This window comes from Macrobrachium rosenbergii, chromosome 1 (assembly GCF_040412425.1).
Source record: "Macrobrachium rosenbergii isolate ZJJX-2024 chromosome 1, ASM4041242v1, whole genome shotgun sequence".
Classification (NCBI taxonomy): Eukaryota; Metazoa; Arthropoda; class Malacostraca; order Decapoda; family Palaemonidae; genus Macrobrachium; species Macrobrachium rosenbergii.
Genome location: NC_089741.1, coordinates 42,586,038 through 42,606,037, shown reverse-complemented (window position 1 = coordinate 42,606,037; position 20,000 = coordinate 42,586,038). Strand labels below are relative to the sequence as shown.

The 20,000-nt window shown below is 38.1% G+C and overlaps 3 protein-coding genes across 3 annotated transcripts in view; 1 reads left to right on the top strand and 2 right to left on the bottom strand.

Moving 5' to 3' along the window:
* LOC136840341 (uncharacterized) overlaps window positions 1–488 on the bottom strand; it is a 7,936-nt gene extending 7,448 nt beyond the window's left edge. Inside the window, exon 1 of the mRNA XM_067107041.1 lies at window positions 483–488. Coding sequence (XP_066963142.1) covers window positions 483–488 — 6 coding nt within the window. The remainder of the gene's footprint in view (window positions 1–482) is intronic.
* The window catches only part of LOC136827205 (uncharacterized), a 305,481-nt gene that overhangs the window by 150,495 nt on the left and 134,986 nt on the right, over window positions 1–20,000 (top strand). The gene's annotated exons all lie outside the window — the stretch shown is intronic.
* On the bottom strand, window positions 529–10,192 carry LOC136840335 (uncharacterized). Its single transcript, XM_067107032.1, has 3 exons — window positions 10,130–10,192; window positions 1,051–1,178; window positions 529–847 (listed from the first exon to the last, which is right to left on the bottom strand). Exons 1-3 carry the CDS (start codon window positions 10,190–10,192, stop codon window positions 529–531), a joined length of 510 nt encoding a protein of 169 aa, XP_066963133.1.

Here is a 20,000-nt window from a genome sequence, read left to right as displayed (position 1 = left end):
CCTCTCTCTTCTGTTCCAAGTGTGAATCTGCACCTGCAGAATCTATTCCCTTTCAAACTAAAGTTCTCCCGACAATCTATTCATACTTGAAACTGCGATCACACACAAGTTTCGATCTCTCTCTCTCTCTCTCTCTCTCTCTCTCTCTCTCTCTCTCTCCATTTCCATTCCTTCAAACTCGGGCGCACTTCTGGCACTTCACTCTCTCTCTCTCTCTCTCTCTCTCTCTCTCTCTCTCTCTCTCTCTCTCTCTCTCTCTCTCTCTCTATGTATATATATATATATATGTACGTATGTATGTGTGTATGTATGCATGTACGTTCGTATGTATGGCTTGTTAGTGTAGGCAAGCATTCTTACAAAGCCGACGAGAAGACCGCACGTAAAAAGAAGGCTGTCAGTATCGCATTGTTCTGTACTGTATTGTATTGTATTGTGTTGTGTTGTATTGTATTGTGTTGTATTGTATTCAGCATGCATACGGGCATCCCGATCAAGAGCGGAATGGAAGAGGAATTCACAGTACATTTAACCACTATCCGAAATATTGGGCTGGTCGAGAGTAAGGAGAGAATGGAAGAGGAAAAAGTGGAGAAAATAATTGGAGAATAAAGAGGAGTTCTCGACGTTGGAGGAGGAGGAGGAGGAGGAGGAGGAGGAGGAGGAGGAGGAGGAGAAACTGTAGGTGTAGGAGGAGGAAGAGGAGGAAGTGGAGGTGGTGGAGAAGGTAGAGGAGGAGGAAGAAGAGGAGGAGGTGGAGGAGTAGGAGGAAGCGAAGGATGTGGAGGGTGAGGTAGGGAAGGAAGAAGATAGGGGGGAGGAGGAGGGGGAAGAGGAGGTGGAGGGGCTGAGGAGAAGGGGAGGTGGAAATGGAGGTAGATGAGGAGGAGGAGGAGCGTGAGGAAGAAGAGGAAGAGGAGGAGGAGAGGTAGGTGTTGGAGGAAAAGGAGGAGGAGGAGGAGGAGGAAGTGGAGGAGGTGGAGGAGGAAAGGTAGGTGTTGGAGGAAAAGGAGGAGGAGGAGGAGGAGGAAGAAGATGAGGTGGAGAAGCGGAAGAGGAGGAGGAGGAGGAGGCGGCGAGGTAGGTGTTGGAGGAAAAGGAGGAGGAGGAAGAAGATGAGGTGGAGAAGGGGGAGGAGGAGGAGGAAGTGGAGGTGGAGGAGGAAGTGGAGGAGGTCTCTGATGAAAGATAACACGAACTTGAATGTAGGGCCCTGTGCCGATTTCTATTGTCGGGGTTAGTTAAGAGGACCCCGGAGACTCATAAATGGGTTATACGTCTTTCCGAATTTCGGGACGGTCTCGAGTCGTCTTGGATTACCCTCGTCGATTATCACCTTTCTTTCCTTCCTTCCTTCCGTCCTTCAACTTCTGCCTCTGCTGGCATTTTGGAAAAGGCCAAAGGCCACGAGGACATCGGGATTTCAAGGATTTCTTTACGGATTAACCATTTTTTTTTTTTTTTTTTTTGAAGGTCAGGTCATGGATTACGCTGGCAGTGACCTCTTCCTGCTCCGGGTTTTTTCAGTTGGTATTTTGGAAAAATATTAAAAGTGATGGTCGGGGGGATTTCCGGGATTTACGAGCGGATTAACGTGCGTAGTTAAGCTTCCGGGAGATTGAATTGGGGATTACACTGTCAATTACATTCGGCAGTCCACGAAAATGTTGAAGGTGAAAGTCATAAATTGTATAAATTCGATAAAGAATTTATTACTGGGTTTATAAAAGGATTCATAAAATGATTAATTTTGCTGCGATTTGTTTTCAAAGTTGAATCGTTGATAGCTTCGTCAATTTTCTTTCCTCTTCCTCCCTTCCATCAATCCGTCAACCGGCAATTGGGGAAAAAAAATGAAGTTGACTTTGATGCGAAATAGCGGCAAATCTCATGTAAGAGTTTTGTTATTTTTATTGATTTTATGTTGTCATTCTAGTTATTAGGCGAAGCAGATCTTTGGGTGCCCTAAAGGACGCGGACAATTTACCCCCGTCTTTCATTCCTTTCTTCTTTCTTTTTTTCCCCTTTTCTCTCTCTATCCTTTCACAGGCTTTTGGGATTGGTAATTTTATTTATTTTATGTTGTTCTTGTTATTTATCCCTGTCTTTCCTTCCTTCCTTCATTATTTCTTTCCTTTATCTCTTTCTTTTCTTTCCCTTCAGGGCATTTGGGATCGTTAATTTTTACTATATTGTAAGTATTTTAGTTAATAGACGGAGCAGACCTTGAGGGTGCCCTAAATGACCCTGACAGTATTTCTCCCCGTCTTTCCCTCATTCCTTCCTTCATTATTTCTTTCCTTTCTCTCTTTTCTTTCCTTTCACGGGCGTTTGGGATCGTTAATTTTTATGATGTTTTAGGTATTTTAGTTAATAGACGGAGTAGACATTGGGGCTGCCCTAAATGGCCCTGGCAGTTATTTACCCCCGTCATTCCTCCCTCCCTTCATCTTTTCTTTCTTTCTCTTTCTTTTATTTCCTTTCACAGGCATTTGGGATCGTTCATTTTTATTATGTTTTAGGTATTTTAGTTAATAGACGGAGCAGACATTGGGAGTGCCATAAATGGCCCTAACAATTATTCCCCCCCCTCCCCGTCTTTCTTTCTCGTCCTTTCTTTCTTTCTTTCTTTCTCCTCTGCATCTCCTTTCACAAGCATTCGGGAACGATTATTAAAAAAGCCTGACGGGTGATCGCAATGGCTTCCGAATGGATGACCTCCTCATCCCGAATCTCGCAAAAAAAAAAAGGAAGTCTTTTATTTCACTTATATTTTTTTATCTATCGTATTCGTATTCCCCCCGTCTTTGTCTCGCGTCCAGAAATCTCTATAATATAAATTGTTTTATGCCGCCAGGATTTCACTGGTCCTACTTAACGCCCGGATGGTTTTATGAGACTGGGGAAAGAGTCCTTTTCATCCTTTGTTCGTCAGCGGTTCTCCATAAAGGCGGCCGCCCGCCCGCCCTCCCGCCCGCCCGTCAGCCCGGCGAAGCGAATTTTTTTTTATTATTATTTCTTCTTCTTCTCTTAAAACATTATTCATGTCTGGATGCACAGGGTCCAGGAAGGACGGCGGATGGGAGGGAAGGGAATTCTGTTCGGCCGAATACTCTGTGCCTGGCTTAATTGGACTGTAGGGTAAGGAGATTCCTTCTCTCTCTCTCTCTCTCTCTCTCTCTGCAAGGATAATCCACTCTCTCTCTCTCTCTCTCTCTCTCTCTCTCTCTCTTTCTCTCTCTCTCTCTCTCTGCAAGGATAATCCACTCTTCTCTCTCTCTCTCTCTCTCTCTCTCTCTCTCTGCAAGGATAATCCACTCTCTCTCTCTCTCTCTCTCTCTCTCTCTCTCTCTCTCTCTCTCTCTCTCTGTGTGTGTCAGGAGAGTCCTTTCTTTCTCTCTCTCTCTGCAAGGATGATCCTTTCTCTCTCTCTCTCTCTCTCTCTCTCTCTCTCAGGAGAATCTTTCTCTCTGTCTCTGTCTCTCTCTGAGGACAATCCTTCTCTCTCTCTCTCTCTCTCTCTCTCTCTCTCTCTCTCTCTCTCTCTCTCTCTCTCTCTCTCTCTCTCTCAGGAGAACCCTTTCTCTGTCTCTCTCTCCGCTCGCTCTGAGGACAATCCTTTCCTCAGTCTCTCTCTCTCGCTCTGAGGACAATCCTTTCCTCTGTCTCTCTCTCTCTCTCGCTCTGAGGACAATCCTTTCCTCTGTCTCTCTCTCTCTCTCTCTCGCTCTGAGGACAATCCTTTCCTCTGTCTCTCTCTCTCTCTCTCTCGCTCTGAGGACAATCCTTTCCTCTGTCTCTCTCTCTCTCTCTCGCTCTGAGGACAATCTTTCCTCTCTCTCTCTCTCTCTCTCTCTCGCTCTGAGGACAATCCTTTCCTCTGTCTCTCTCTCTCTCTCTCTCTCGCTCTGAGGACAATCCTTTCCTCTGTCTCTCTCTCTCTCTCTCTCTCTCTGAGGACAATCCTTTCCTCTCTCTCTCTCTCTCTCTCTCTCGCTCTGAGGACAATCCTTTCCTCTGTCTCTCTCTCTCTCTCTCTCTCTCTCTCTCTCGCTCTGAGGACAATCCTTTCCTCTGTCTCTCTCTCTCTCTCTCTCTGAGGACAATCCTTTCTCTGTCTCTCTCTCTCTCTCTCTCTCTCTCTCTCTCTCTGCTCTGAGGACAATCCTTTTCTCTCTCTCTCTCTCTCTCTCTCGCTCTGAGGACAATCCTTTCCTCTGTCTGTCTCTCTCTCTCTCTCGCTCTGAGGACAATCCTTTCCTCTGTCTCTCTCTCTCTCTCTCTCGCTCTGAGGACAATCCTTTCCTCTGTCTCTCTCTCTCTCGCTCTGAGGACAATCCTTTCCTCTGTCTCTCTCTCTCTCTCTCTCTCTCTCGCTCTGAGGACAATCCTTTCCTCTGTCTGTCTCTCTCTCTCTCTCGCTCTGAGGACAATCCTTTCCTCTGTCTCTCTCTCTCTCTCTCTCTCTCTCGCTCTGAGGACAATCCTTTCCTCTGTCTCTCTCTCTCTCTCTCGCTCTGAGGACAATCCTTTCCTCTGTCTCTCTCTCTCTCTCTCGCTCTGAGGACAATCCTTTCCTCTGTCTGTCTGTCTCTCTCTCTCTGCTTTCAAGTTCCTCCCAACCATCGGCGGAGAAAGCCGTCTCTTTAAATAAAATCTCGTCGGTCTCTTGATCTCTCCGGTTCCTGGTGGGGCTTCTGTGGATAAATCTCTTCCCCACAAAAGTTCTCCTTCGGTCTCTTTCCGAACTTCCGGGGGAGGAACCACTTGTTGGGGATTATTTCCCGACGTGAGTCTGCAGCAGCTATTTTAATGCTAAGGTCGGTCGAACCAGCAGCCACCCACCCCCCACCAGTGCTCCTCCGGAAGAAGGAGAAGGGAGTTTATGAAAAAAGTTCGGGGGCTTAGAATTTCGAAGAAATATTGAGAGTGAATGAAGAGTTTATAAGAAAACTGGTTTTTTAAAGGATTGAAATGAATTATAGTAATGCAGTTTATAAAAAAAACTGGCTAGTTTTAAAAAGGATTAAAATGAATTATACTAATCCAGTGTTGTAAAAAAAACTGGATAGTTTTAAAGGATTAAAATGAATTATACTAATCCAGTTTTGTGAAAAAAACTGGCTAGTTTTAAAGGATTAAAATGAATTATACCAATCCAGTTTTGTAAAAAAACTGGCTAGTTTTAAAGGATTAAAATGAATTATACCAATCCAGTTTTGTAAAAAAAACTGGCTAGTTTTAAAGGATTAAAATGAATTATACTAATCCAGTTTTGTAAAAAAAAAACTGGCTAGTTTTAAAGGACTGAAATAAATTATAATAATGCCGCTTATAAAAAAATTGCCCAGTTTTGTAAAAAAAAAAAACTGGCCAGTTTTAAAGGATTAAAATAAATTATACTAATCCAGTTTCGTAAAAAAAACTGGCTAGTTTTAAAGGAATGGAAATTTTAAGAAATACTGAAAAAGGATGAAGAATTTATAAGAAAAACTGGTGATTTTTAAAGGATTGAATATTTAAGAATATGAAACATTTTTGATAATGCAGTTTGTAAAAAAAAAAACTGGCGGGTTTTAAAATATTGTAAATTGTACAAATTATGAAAACATGAAGGTTTTCATTTAAAACTGGCGAATTTTGAAAGAATTAAAGTATTTAAGAATATGTAATAATATAAATTGATAAGACATAGGGTGCAAAAAAAAGTTTTCAAGGATTGGAAATATTTAAAGATTTTGAAAACAGGTGAAGAATTAAAAAAAAACTAGTGAGTTTTAAAGGACTGAAGATTTAAGAATATAAATGAATTATAATGATAAGTCCACGAAAATTGGTGAGTTATAAAGGATTGGAAATTAAAAAATAAAGTAAATTACATAAAAATCAGAGTTGAGAAAAAACTGGCGAGTTGTAAAGCACTGGAAATAAAGTAAATAATAAAACCGTAAAAATTTCAAAGCTTGAGCAAGCACTGCAAACGAAAATTAATAAAATAAAATACACAGATGAAGAGCTCGTGACGAAATGTTTACCCAGGAAGCTCTTGAGAATTGTGGGAACAAACGAGAACCCTGCGAAGACCCGTAGAAACAAACGGGAGTAGTATTTTAAATGCTCCTGAGCATCGCTCTGGGATCCGTAAGAAAAACACAAACACGCTTACACAAACCTCGTACGTAGGGACGGATGCCAGATGCGGAATAATTCACGAACTGCAGCAGCGGCGTCGTGGATAATGAAGCTGTGGGAATTATGGGAGGAGGAGAAAGGCCTGTTTACCTTCCACCTGCTGTAAGACGGCTACTGAAGTGAATGCCGAGTGGTGGGTGGGTGGGTTGGGGGGGCGGGGGGATGTAACGAAATGAATGGGGGGAAACGAGAGGTGAGGATGGTTCCGGTAGGTCGGATGGTTCCTCTTTGAGAGAATTTGGGGAGAACGTAATTGGGATGTCATTTATTTTTACTTAGGCAGTGTCTGTCCTGGGTACGGGTGTTAGTGCACCTCACCTGCAGTGCACTGTAGGCATTACTTAAGATTCTTTGCAGCGCTCCTTCGGCCCTTAGCTGCAACCCCTTTCGTTCCTTTTACTGTACCTCCGTTCATGTTCTCTTACTTCCATCTTACTTTCCACCCTCGCCTAACAATTTTTTAATAGTGCAATTGTAAGGTTTTCCTCCTGTTACACATTTCAAACCCTTTTACTGTCATTTCAAACCCTTTTACTGTCATTTCAAACCCTTTTACTGTCAGTGTCCGTTTCAGCGCTGAATGACCTCATAGGTCCCAGTGCTTGGCCTTTGCCTAAATTCTGTATTCTATTCTATATTAGGCAGTCTGGGGATGCTGCGAAAATCTCGAGAACTTTACCAAACAAGTAAAAAACCGAGTTTTCTGTACAACGTATAATGCTGTATGAGTCGCGACCCTGAAACTTTCAGCTGCGGCCTGATGGTGGCATGTCCTATATAGTTGCCAGACGCAAGATTATCGCTGATTTTAAACATAAATAAAATAAAAACTACTGAGGCTAGAGGGCTGCAATTTGGTATGTTTGATGATTGGAGGGGGGACGATCAATATACCAATTTGCAGCCCTCTAGCCTCAGTAGTTTTTAAGATCTAAGGGCGGACAAAAAAGCATAATAGTTTTCTTCTACAGAAAACTAAAAATAATTGAATAAATAATGAAGATATTTGAGAATGGTGCCGGGGAATTGAGACGTTCACCAAAAAAAAAGGGCAGAAATCTGAGAATGAAATGAAATATTGTGGGAAATTTACCAAAAATTCGTAGAATGCTACAAGATTACAAAAAAAAATAATAATTCCTAGAATGAAACGAAAAATTGTGAGAAGTTTACCTGCATAAAAGAATTCTGTGAAATCAATGAAAAATTCTGGGTATTTTGTAAAAAATAATTCTCAGAATTCTGGAAAAATTTGTGAAAGGGTTGCAAAATATTCGGAAAAAGTTTCATAATTTTCTGGATATATTGAAAAAAAATCTGAAAACATTGAAATTTTCAGATAATTTCACGAAAAATTCTGAGAATGTTAATTAATTTTTCATTATAAACATTTTCCTTACTGGCTTATATAATTATCAGTAGATTTATCAGTTCCTTATAAACATTTTCCTTACTTGCTTATGTAATTATCAATAGATTTATCAGTTCCTTATCAACGAAGTCGGGGAATAGAGTTTCATGTTTGCATGGCCCTCTGTCTGTCACGCTGACCTTGTCATATCATCTACTTGGTACATGGGTTTACCAATAATGCAGTTCTTCATTGGATGGGTCGATATCGTACTCGCCTAGCACTCTCCTAGGCCCGCGTTCGATTCTCCGGCCGGCTAGTAAGAATTAGAGGAATTTATTTCTGTTGTTCGAAATTCATTTCTCGGTATAGTGTGGTTCGGATTTCACAATAAGCTGTAGGTCCCGTTGCTAAGAACCCACGTAAAATAAGTCTAATCCTTCGGGCCAGCCCTCTCTAGGAGAGCTGTTAGTCAGCTCAGTGGTCTGGTTAAACTAAGGTATACTTAACTTATCATTAATGCATGAGTCATGATGGGAGATCGTCTCGCCTGTCAGTCTGAAAAAAGTATATCTTAGTTTAACTAGACCACTGAGCTGATTAACAGCTCTCCTAAGGCTGGCCCGAAGGATTAGATTTATTTTACGTGGCTAAGAACCAACTGGTTACCTAGCAACGGGACCTACAGCTTATTGTGGAATCCGAACCACATCATGACGACAAATGAATTTCTGTCACCAGAAATAAATTCCTCTAATTCTTCATTGGCCGGTCGGAGAGTCGAACGCTGCCTGTCTGTCTGAGAAATTATGGTTACAACGTCTTAAACCATGGCCATAACTTTTGAACTAAGAGAGAGAGAGAGAGAGAGAGAGAGAGAGAGAGAGAGAGACTCATATTTGGCACGAAGTTTAGTGGCATTATGACCTTGACAATGACCCCCATATTACTAATAGCTCCCATTGGGCACTCTTGTTTCTTGGGAGAATACTGACGGGAGTTATCTACCCATACAAGTCTCTCTATCCTAATTTTCCATTCATCTCTAGCGGCTTCCAGTCACGCGTTTGGTTCGCCTTTTTAAAAGTTATAGTAAGGCCACCGAAAGTAGATTTATCTTTAGATTGTCTCGGTATAATGCTGTAGGAGCCGCGGCCCATGAAACTTTAACCACCGCCCGGTGGTGGCGTGTCCTATATAGTTGCCAGATGCACGATTACGGTTAAATTTAACCTTAAATAAAATAAAAACTATTGAGGCTAGAGGGCTGCAATTTGGTATGTTTCATGACTGGAGGGTGGATGATCAACATACCAATTTGCAGCCCCCCAGCCTCAGTAGTTTGTAAGATCTGCTGGCGGACAGAAAAAAGTGCGGACGGACAGGCAAAGCAGGCAAAATAGTTTTCTTTTCAGAACACTAAAAACTGTATATTAACTAAACAAATTTTTCCTATATACATTTGATATCTGTATTTCCATATTTATATTTTAATAATATTCACCTTTCGACTCATTCATCCAGATTCCCAATCGCCTTCAAAGGATTCTAATCCCGTTTCCATATCGAATCCTGGAATCTGTTTGGTTCTGTGGCACTGATAACGAAGACTGAGCCTCCCGATGCTCCCTTATAAGTGCCAGTCAGTGCCACTCTCTCTCTCTCTCTCTCTCTCTCTCTCTCTCTCTCTCTCTCTCTCTCTCTCTCTCTCTCTCTCTCTCTCTCTCTCAGGCGGGCGTAAAGAGATGTAAATCTATTCATAAATTCCGGGTTTATGTACACCGAGCATCGCTCGTGAATACATCCGCAATTTACGACGAGTTCTCTTGTGATCTTAGCGCCCGGATCTCTCTCTCTCTCTCTCTCTCTCTCTCTCACTTTTCTTTTTATTTTTGTCAGATGCACGAGTTCTCGTGTTCCCCCTCTTCTCGGAAATTAGGTGATTTTTCACAAGGGGTTACATTAATGGCTCTCTCTCTCTCTCTCTCTCTCTCTCTCTCTCTCTCTCTCTCTCTCTCTCTCTCTCTCTCTCTCTCTCTCATCTTCGTGTCAAAGAGCGAGTGGGTTGCGTGCCTTTATGTACGAGAAGAAGTTTTATATAAGTACGTTTCGCTGTTTTTAAAGTGCAGAAACGTCAAAGGGGTTTTTCCTGTTTGTATATATATATAAGGAGAAATTATTACTGAATCTTATCTTTTTTTATGCAGATGAATCCCAGGATTTTTGTGTCTTCGTGCAGCGAGAATTTCAAATAAAAAAATTTTTTTAAGGAAAGATGAAAAAATGGGGAAGGCTTTTTGTTTATATATATATATATATATATATATATATATATATATATATATATATATATATATATATATATATATGTGTGTGTGTGTGTATATATATATATATATATATATATATATATATATATATATATAAATATATATATATATATACTGTATGTATATATATTATGAATGTATATACTGTAAAATTATGAATGGTATACATACATAGATAGATAGATAGATAGATATTTACACACACGTATAAATAAATATTTGTATATATAAAAGAAAGCTTTATAAGCATAATTACCTTTTTAAAATGAGGGGGCCGTTTGGGAGGAAGGGTCCTTGATGCCTTCACCAGCTCGGCCATAATGGAAAGAGATATGGAAAAAGAAAGACGGTGCTTCAGACTTGATATTCAAGTCGGAACATAGAAGCATAAAATCACTTTCTGTTTTTATATCGCAGAGGCCAGTAAGGCCTTATCTAAAGCAGGCTTTATGCAAGTTAAAGTTATAAAGGGAAAGAAAAGCGTGATTTAAAATTTTTTTCAAATAAAACCAGATGAAATTAACCGGAAGCCTTATCAAGCCCAGGCTCGAAGGAGGCAGGAATATGGGAGAAGATTAAATTGTAAATATGTTAATTCAAACATATATATGGAAATTACGTGAGGAAATTAAATCCAGTAAAGTAAAGCCGGATTTGAATAGATGTTTGAAATGTAAATTGGAAACGCAAGATGCAAATATGGGCCTGAGAGCGTCGTCTGCTGCAGATTCCAGACTTATCGATTTCCAAAGGTAAACAAGGCAAGTACCGTTGTTTGCTGCTGAACAAGTGGCTAGCATTTCTTCGTAATGTAGCGGAACCTATGTCGAAATCCGGTGGGTCTTTTGAATTTGTAAATATTTCTAAATATTTCCGAAACTATATTATTATTATTATTATTATTATTATTATTATTATTATTATTATTATTATTATTATTATTATTATTATTATTATTATTTTGGTCTACCACAGTCATCCTGTTCGACTGGGTGGTTTTTATAGTGTGGGGTTCCGGGTTGCATCCTGACTCCTAAGGAGTCCATCACTTTTCTAGTAGCACACTTTATTATTATTATTATTATTATTATTATTATTATTATTATTATTATTATTATTATTATTATTATTCAGAAGATGAACCCTATGCATATGGAATGAGCCCCGGAGGGGAACATTGACTTGAAATTCAAGCTTCCAAAGAATATAATGTTCACTGGAAAGCAGTAACAGAAGGTAACGGGTAATACAGAAAGAGGGGATCCCTTATTAAAAAGAAAAAAAATAAATTACCAAAAAAATAAGTAAATAGACAAAAATTTAAGTAAATAGTATACTGAGTTTTCAGTTTCTGTTTATGTCTAGGCTACATTGAATGCCGAGGAGCACAATGGACAGAATGTACCCAATGTACAAATTGTACTACCAGACAGAATGTACATTTGGGTACATTTTCCCAGTTTCCCAGTGGGGTACATTCTCTCTGTTGGTATAACAACAGCGTAAATAGACAGTGCATCTCAGTCTGCGTGACTTCCTCTCTCTAAATCCTCACAAAGGGAGGCCGACGGCTTAGGCAAAGGCAAAATTATACCCCGTCGAGGGCTAGTGCCGTCGGTTCACCTCTTGCGGTGCACTGTAGACATTAGTTAGGGTTCTTTGCAGCGTACCTTCGGCCCCTTGTTGCAACCTCTTTCATTCCTTTTACTGTACCTCCGTTCATAATCTTTCTTCCATCTTACTTCCCAACCTCTCTAACAATTGATTCATAGGGCAACTGCGAAGTTTAACCTCCTGTTACACCTGTCAAACCTTCTTATTGTTAGTTTCAGTTTGAGCTCTGAATGACCTCATAGGTCCCAGCGCTTGGCCTTTGGCCCAAATTCTATATTCTATTTTAGTCTGTTCTAAGGCAAAATTATGTAAAAGAATAACGGGATGGAGAAAATATGATAAAAGAGAACAGAAATGGGGAGAAAGATGCCTCTTATGACGGTTTACCAGGAACGGCAGAAGGTCAGGAAACTACTTTCTAGTGAGGATAAAGAGTTGCTGTTAGTGACTTCAATTTTTCAACTCTTAAAGGGGCCACAGTGGTACAATTTGGGTTCAGTTTGTCCATTGGGTACATTTCGTCCACTGGGAATATTTCGTCCATTGAGTACAATTTGTTCTTTGGGTCCATTTTGTTGATTAAAATTATTTTAAGAGATGTGTACATTTTGACTATTGGGTTTTGGAAAAGGTTAATTGATGTCTACATTTTGACTGTTGTGTTTTTGGAAAAAGTTAACTGATGTGTACATTTTGACCACTGGGTTTTTGGGAAAGGTTATCATATGCATGCACTTTGACTATTTTGTTTTTGAAAAGGTTAACTGATGTGTACATCTTGACTATTGGGAATTTGGAAAAGGTTAACTGATGTTTACACTTGGACTATTTTGTTTTTGGAAGAGGTTAACTGAATTGTACATTTTGACTATTGGGTTTTTGGAATAGGTTGACTGATGTGTACACTTTGACTATTGTGTTTTGAAATGGAAAAAGGTTAACTGATGTTTATACTTTAACTATTTTGTTTTTGGAAGAGGTTAACTGATGTGTACATTTTGACTATTGGGTTTTTGGAAAAGGTCATTATATGTGTTCACCTTGACTATTATGTTTTTGAAAAGGTCAACTGATGTGTACATTTTGACAATTGGGAATTTGGAAAAGGTTAACTGATGTTTACACTTCAGTTATTTTGTTTTTGGAGGAGGTTAACTTATGTGTACATTTTGACTATTGGGTTTTTAGAAAAAGTTAACTGATGTGTGCATTTTGACTTCTGTTTTTGGGAAATGACCATTGAAGAAAAAACTGTAGACTGATTCACAAGAACCACAGGATTTCAACTTAGTATCCGACATATAATCAGATATACTTGCAAGCAATCAATTCAACATACTTTTTCAATCATTGCATGACCTTAGGGTGCGTTCACAATACAGTAAGATATGTCATAAAAGAAACGTCAGAAACATATCAAATTCATATCACAAACAAATTTCAGACAAGTCCACAACCGTAATTGGAAAAGGGTAGCCAGAAAATATGGTGTTGGAAAACTTAGTCTCGAAAAATTGGAGCCGCGACCCATGAAACTTTAACCACGATTATGGCAAACTTTAACCTTAAATAAAACAAAAACTACCGAGGCTAGAGGGCTGCAATTTGGTACGTTTGATGATTGGAGGGTGGATGATCCCCATAGCAATTTGCAGCCCTCTAGCCTCAGTAGTTTTTAAGATCTGAGGGCGGACACAAAAAGTGCGGACAGAGATAAGTGCGAACAGAAAAAAGTGAGGACAGAAAAAAAAGCGGACAGAGAAAATTGCGGACAGAAAAAAGTGTGGACAGAATTAAGTGTGGACGGACAGACAAAGCAGGCTTAAAAGTTTTTTTTTACAGGAAACTAAAATTGCAAGAAAGATCAGCGTACTTATTCCATTGCAGTTCATTTCCATTGCGTCATCGATACAGTCTCCTCATATCGAAATAATATGAAGGAAATTGAATATATTAACTCCATGCTAATCTAACCATCCGCACATTTTCTGTCCGCCCTCAAATCTTAAATACTACTGAGGCTAGAGGGCTGCAAATTGGTATGTTGATCATCCACCCTCCAATCATCAAACACACCAAATTGCAGACCTCTAGCCTTAGTAATTTTTATTTTATTTAAGGTTAAATTTAGCCATAATCATGCATCTGGCAACGGTACAGAGCAGGCCACCACCGGTCCGCGGTTAAAGATTCACGGGCCGCAGCTCATACAGCATTACACCGAGACCACCGAAAGATAGATCTATTTTCGGTGGCCTTGATTATGCGGTGTACAGAAAACTCGATTGCGCCGAAGTTCCTTCGGCGCATTTGTTTATTCAGGAGAGAATACGTTGTGCGTTGGACGTGCAGTATACATACGGAGGAGGCCTGAAGGAAGGCACTGAATACATTATTCATTATTCAAACCTTCCAGAAAGACTTTGTGGGGCTTTCACGAGTTGTTTGAGGAACGTAATTTGCTGAGGATCTGGTTTGAGGATCCTGCAATTGATGTTGAAATTGCAGTTTCTCCTTTTTCGGTTTTTTGTTTCATTTAGGGGAAAATTGCATTGGCGCCAGAATAATAGATAGATGATAGATAGATAGATAGATAGACAGATATTTTTATACATGAAATAACTAGACAAAAGTGATCAGTAGAGCAACGTACATACTTTGCATAATAATAATAATAATAATAATAATAATAATAATAATAATAATAATAATGATAATAATAATAATAATAATAACAACATTTTTTATTTCTTTTAGGGGAAAATGGTTGTGATGCGAGAGTAAAAATAGATATATATCTTTTATACATAAAATGTTATACAAAAGGAAGGGTAAAGCAGTTTAATTACATTGCATTCATACATCTCATAAAATAATAATTACATCAACAACAACCAAAATAATGATAAAAAATAATATAACAGTAATTTGATTTGCCATGATAATGATAATTAATAATGATGATTTTAGTAACAACAACAACAACAATAATAATAATAATAATAATAATAATAATAATAATAATAATAATAATAATAATAATAATTATAATAATAATAATTATTAGTATTATTGTTGTTTTTATTATTATTATTAATATTTTTACAACAACAACAACAACAACAATAATAATAATAATAATAATAATAAAAATAATAATAATAATAATAATAATAGTTTTACTATGCAACCAGACTTCTCCCAAAAGCCTATGAATACGTTATCCAATCCTCGTCGCCCGCTGATCAACCCATTTTCAGCTTTTATACGATGCAAAAGCTTTCGCGGGAACTCTCGGCTGCTGCAAAATGAATTGCAAAAGACACAGCTGCGAAATTTGTTATTCAATTGCGTGTTGCTCCTCCACAACAAACTTTAATGTAATAAGAGCGGTTCCAGTGCCACTATCAGGCTTGGAGGCGTCTGGAGCCAGGGCAGGGGGTGGCGGGCAGGAATTCGGGGTGAGAGAGAGAGAGATAGAGTCTTTGGACATATATACATAAAGGGTAGATTTGAATTCAATTTTATCAGTATTTCCCAAACTGGGGGAATTCCTGATTGAACTTGAGAGAGAGAGAGAGAGAGAGAGAGAGAGAGAGAGAGAGAGAGAGAGAGAGAGAGAGAGAGAGAGAGAGAGAGAGAGAGAGAGTCTTTCGACATATATACATAAATGTTGGATTTGAATTTTATTTTATTAAAATATTTCCCAACTAGAGGACTTGCTGATTGAACTTCAGTGAGAGAGAGAGAGAGAGAGAGAGAGAGAGAGAGAGAGAGACATATATACAAAATGTTGGAAAATGGTGGATTTAAATTTTATTAATATTTCCCAACTGGTGGAATTCCTGAATTTGAGAGTTCTTTGACATATATACCGAGTTATTGTGTAGAATTTAATTTTATTAAAATTTCTCATTTTGGGAATTCCTGGTTGGACTTGAGAGAGAGAGAGAGAGAGAGAGAGAGAGAGAGAGAGAGAGAGAGAGAGAGAGAGAGAGAGAGAGAGAGAGAGAGAGACTTAAGTTGGTACATATGAACTTTATTTAAATTTCTGATTTTGGGGACTACTGGGTTGAACTTCAGAGAAAAAGATGCTTTCTACATATATACATAAATTGGTTTGATATAAATTTAAATTTATTAATATTTCATATAATTTATTAATATTTCATATCTGAGGGAATTCCTGATTAAACGAGAGAGAGAGAGAGAGAGAGAGAGAGAGAGAGAGAGAGAGAGAGAGATTCCTTCGACATATGTACCTCAGGTGGTATATATGAATTAATTCTATTAAATACATTTTTCATTTGATTATTGTGGTCAGTTAGGTAGCACGCTTGCCTCGCTAGCATGAGGTCCCGTGTTCAATTGTCTAAGTATGCCTGAATACTTTATATACGGTTCAGGGAAGGCCGTTGCACCCCAGTAGCCTAGTAAGTGAATCAAGTACCTGGTAGTAAGTCGACTCTGTGTGTGTGTGAGTGAAGGTTTGCCATAAAAACTCCCAAATTGAATGTTACTCTTATTCTGCATTTATTTATTTCTATAAGGAACCTTTACTGACGTTTAATTTTTTTTGACAATTTTTTTCCTGAATAAACACACACATATATATACATATGATGGCTCAGTGCTTACCGTCGACTGGAGTCGTTGGAAAGGTACTGTGTCGAGTGTTCGAGACACTTCGGTACCATTCCATTTATCACTTGAAAATTCCCCTCGGGGATATTCCCGAAGTAGCGTTATTTGGACATTAAACACACTTGCAGCTTAATGATTGTATAAAAATCACTTTGTGATAAAAATTTCATATATATATATATATATATATATATATATATATATATATATATATATATTAATATATATATATATATATATATATATTGTATAAAATATATATATATATATATAAAATATTATATATATATATATATATATATATATATATATATATATATATATATATATATATATATATATATATATATATATATATATATATATATATATATATATAAAACCAGGCTTGAATGAAGATAATCGATATTAGTTGCGACTAGTTTCGGAGATTTACAATCATCCGTCATCGGGCAATCTATAATGGAATATATGTTACATTTAAAATCACCGAAGATATAAAGTAAAATAAAATTACATAATTAGTACAAGATATAACAACCTACACACGCAGCAAAATCTTGAATTATAGAAATAAAAATAGAAAATGTTTGTTGTCAAAAAGAGTAGAAATTAAAATTCTAGAAACACGGCAATTCGACAGACCTTCATGATTACAAAGAGAAGGTTTGTCTCTGTGTATCCTAACAGACAAGCTCTCTCTTTGTAATAGTGAAAGGTCTGTTGAATTGCTGTGTTTTGGGACTTTTAATTTCTACTCTTTTTGACAACAAGCGTTTTCTATTTGTATCTCTGTATTTTAGGGTTTTGCTGCGAATTTAGGTTATCATATCATGTAGTATGTAATTTTATTTTATTTTATAACTTTACTGATTTTAAATGTAGCAAATATTCCATTATAGATTGCCCGATGACGGAGGAATGTAAATCTCCGAAACTAGTCGCAACTAATAAAGATGGTTTTCATTCAAGGCCTGGTTTAAATATTTATTATTCGTCTCCGATTTCCACGGAACTTTTCTATTGCATATAGATTTATGTATATATATATATATATATATATATATATATATATATATATATATATATATATATATATATATATGTATATACATATGTATATGTATGTATGTATGTATGTACACACACACACACACATATATACACATATATACATATACACTGGGAAACAATTACATGTTTTTATCTTGCAATTATCTGGAACAGTATCATAATATTAAAAAAATATCGGATTATATAAATATATAATTATTCACCTTTAAAACGAGTCCTCCCTGTTTTTGGGGGGTGGTATCTGGAAATTCCAATGCGCACTCGGGAAAGAATTTGGACGAATAACCAACAAATATTGTTTGCGCCACTGAAACGATCACAGTGGCATTCCGGGACCCACTGGAACATAAAAAAAAAGGTAAAGAAGAAAAGCTGAAAAAAAACTGTGGAAAGGAAAAAAGCTCAATAAAACACGCTTTTGAAAAGGCGTTTTGTTGTGTTATTTTCTTTGTACGCACCTGTACGTTTTAGGGGCTGTTATTCACCTCTCTCTCTCTCTCTCTCTCTCTCTCTCTCTCTCTCTCTCTCTCTCTCTCTCTCTCTCTCTCTCTCTCCTGTTTGTCGTTGCTAAACTTGTTGGTCAAGATACGAATGAATTTACTGAGGTTTATTCACTTCTTTTATATATATATATATATATATATATATATATATATATATATATATATATATATATATATATATAATCTACTGGTCCCTTTTTACCAGATCCGTGTGTATTTATAATGGGCACAATGCCCTCTTACCTTCTCGAATTCTTCACATTTCTATGGATACGTTTGTCACTACCAAGCCTTAGATCCAAATGCAAGGAATATGAAGCAATTTTGATGGCCGGTAGCGAGAATCGAACCCATATCCCGAGAAATCACAACGAGGTGTCTTGTGTCTGTATAGCGAATCACATATGCATTTGTCGATAACTGTATACATAACTTACTCATGCATTAACAAACCCTGTAACGTCAAGGCAGGCATACATCCAGCATATACATTGGATTAATAAAATGAAAAAAAGAGAAAGTTAGCATACCTCTGGCAACCACTCACGGTGGCCTCGTTCTCAGTCGGTCCCTTCGTGAGGCCTCTGGGAATCTGAACGGAAACAGCCTCAAAGTATTTAACAACACTTAAAAGCAAGAGTTTAGGAGGATAGATTCCCGGACCGGAACTCGTGTCTTGGGGCTTGGCAATGGATAATGGGTAGGGAGGGGGTAGGGGAGTTGGGAGGGGGTGAGATAGGGAAGGGGAAGAAGGGTGAAGGGCGAATCTATGCATAATTAATGAGAATTAGTCGGCAGGGGAGATTTTAATTAGGGTCTGGATTAGATTTATGCTTTGCCTCCCATTTGGTAATGGCTGACTCCACGATCTTCCCCTGAGGCGAATTGAATCGTTTTATTTGATCTTTTACTTTTACCTTTTCCAACCCCCACCCCCTTTTTTTAGACGTCGAAGAGAAGGAGGAGGATGAGATGAGTTAAACAGGCCTAATCGACGTTAAGGAGAGAGAGAGAGAGAGAGAGAGAGAGAGAGAGAGAGAGAGAGAGAGAGAGAGAGAGAGAGAGGATGAGCTAAGCAGCCTAATCAGGGTTAGTTGATGGTTAAGTGAGAGAGAGAGAGAGAGAGAGAGAGAGAGAGAGAGAGAGAGAGAGAGAGAAAGTTTTTCTTTTAAGGAGAATCAAATGAGATGAAGAGGCCGCGTTGAGGCAGGTTATGGCGAGGAGAGAGGGCGAGGGAAAGAAGTTGAAGCTTTATTTCACTTTAAAGGGGGGACCAAGATAAATTAATTTAGGTTAGTCATTGACGAGAAGAGAGCGAGAGAATTTGTATTTTTACTTTCCCATGTCAGGGAGAATTATTACTACTACTATTATTATTATTATTATTATTATTATTATTATTATTATTATTATTATTATTATTATTATTATTATTATTATTATTATTATTATTATTCAGAAGACGAAACCTATTTATATGGAACAACCCCACAGGGCCATTGACTTGAAATTCAAGCTTCCAAAGAATATTAAGGTGTTCATTAGGAAGAAGTAAGAGGAGGTAAAGGGAAATACAGAAAGAAGAGATCCCACTCACTTATTAAAAAAGAAAAAAAATATAGATTAATAAATTAACAAATAGATGAAAATGTATTGAAATGCAAGGAGAATAGTATTAGGGTAGAAATGCATTGCACCTTCGCTTGAGCTCCTGAAGTTCCTATACACGACATCCTCTGGAAGGCTGTTACACAGTCCAAAGGTGTCAGGAATGAGGATAGCTGTTACACAGTCCAACGGTGTGAGGAATGAGGATAAAGATCGACAGAACTAAGAACAGCAGAAACAGGGCCAAAATTACGTAGCTTATCAGCACAAACAGAAGCCACTGAGTAGAGACGTGAATACCTTATACTTTCGTTGGCAGAGAAGAAAACTCTTGCTAACCCTATTCCCCTTTTCAGGGAGCACGCGCGTTGTTAGGCTTAGTTTATGTTTTCTGTCGGTTTTAGGTAAACCTTTTTCCAAATAGTGTACCCGCCAATAGGCTCATCTGGTTGCCAGTGTGTGAAATAAAATAACTGGCCTCGTATTTTTTTTTTTTTTTTCAAAATGAGCACATCCGGCTCGCAATAGGCAGATCCGGTTGCCAATATTAGAAAAACTGGCTTCGTATATTTGTTTCAAAATAAGGACATCCGGCCACACATTTTTTTGCCAGATAGACGCATCCAGTTGCCAATATTCAAAAGATAAAAAAACGACCACTTAAAATTTTTTGCCAAATATGCA

What these genes read in the sequence shown, in the direction of transcription:
- LOC136840335 (XM_067107032.1), bottom strand. Translation starts at nt 10,192, where the DNA reads ATGGCCGAGCTGGTGAAGGCATCAAGGACCCTTCCTCCCAAACGGCCC. An exon ending in GGCCCCCTCATTTTAAAAAG is followed by an intron (nt 1,179 to 10,129) that starts GTAATTATGCTT and finishes ATCTTTCATCAG; the next exon opens with AGACCTCCTCCACTTCCTCC. An exon ending in CCTCCTCCTCCTCCTCTTCC is followed by an intron (nt 848 to 1,050) that starts GCTTCTCCACCT and finishes CCTTCTCCTCAG; the next exon opens with CCCCTCCACCTCCTCTTCCC.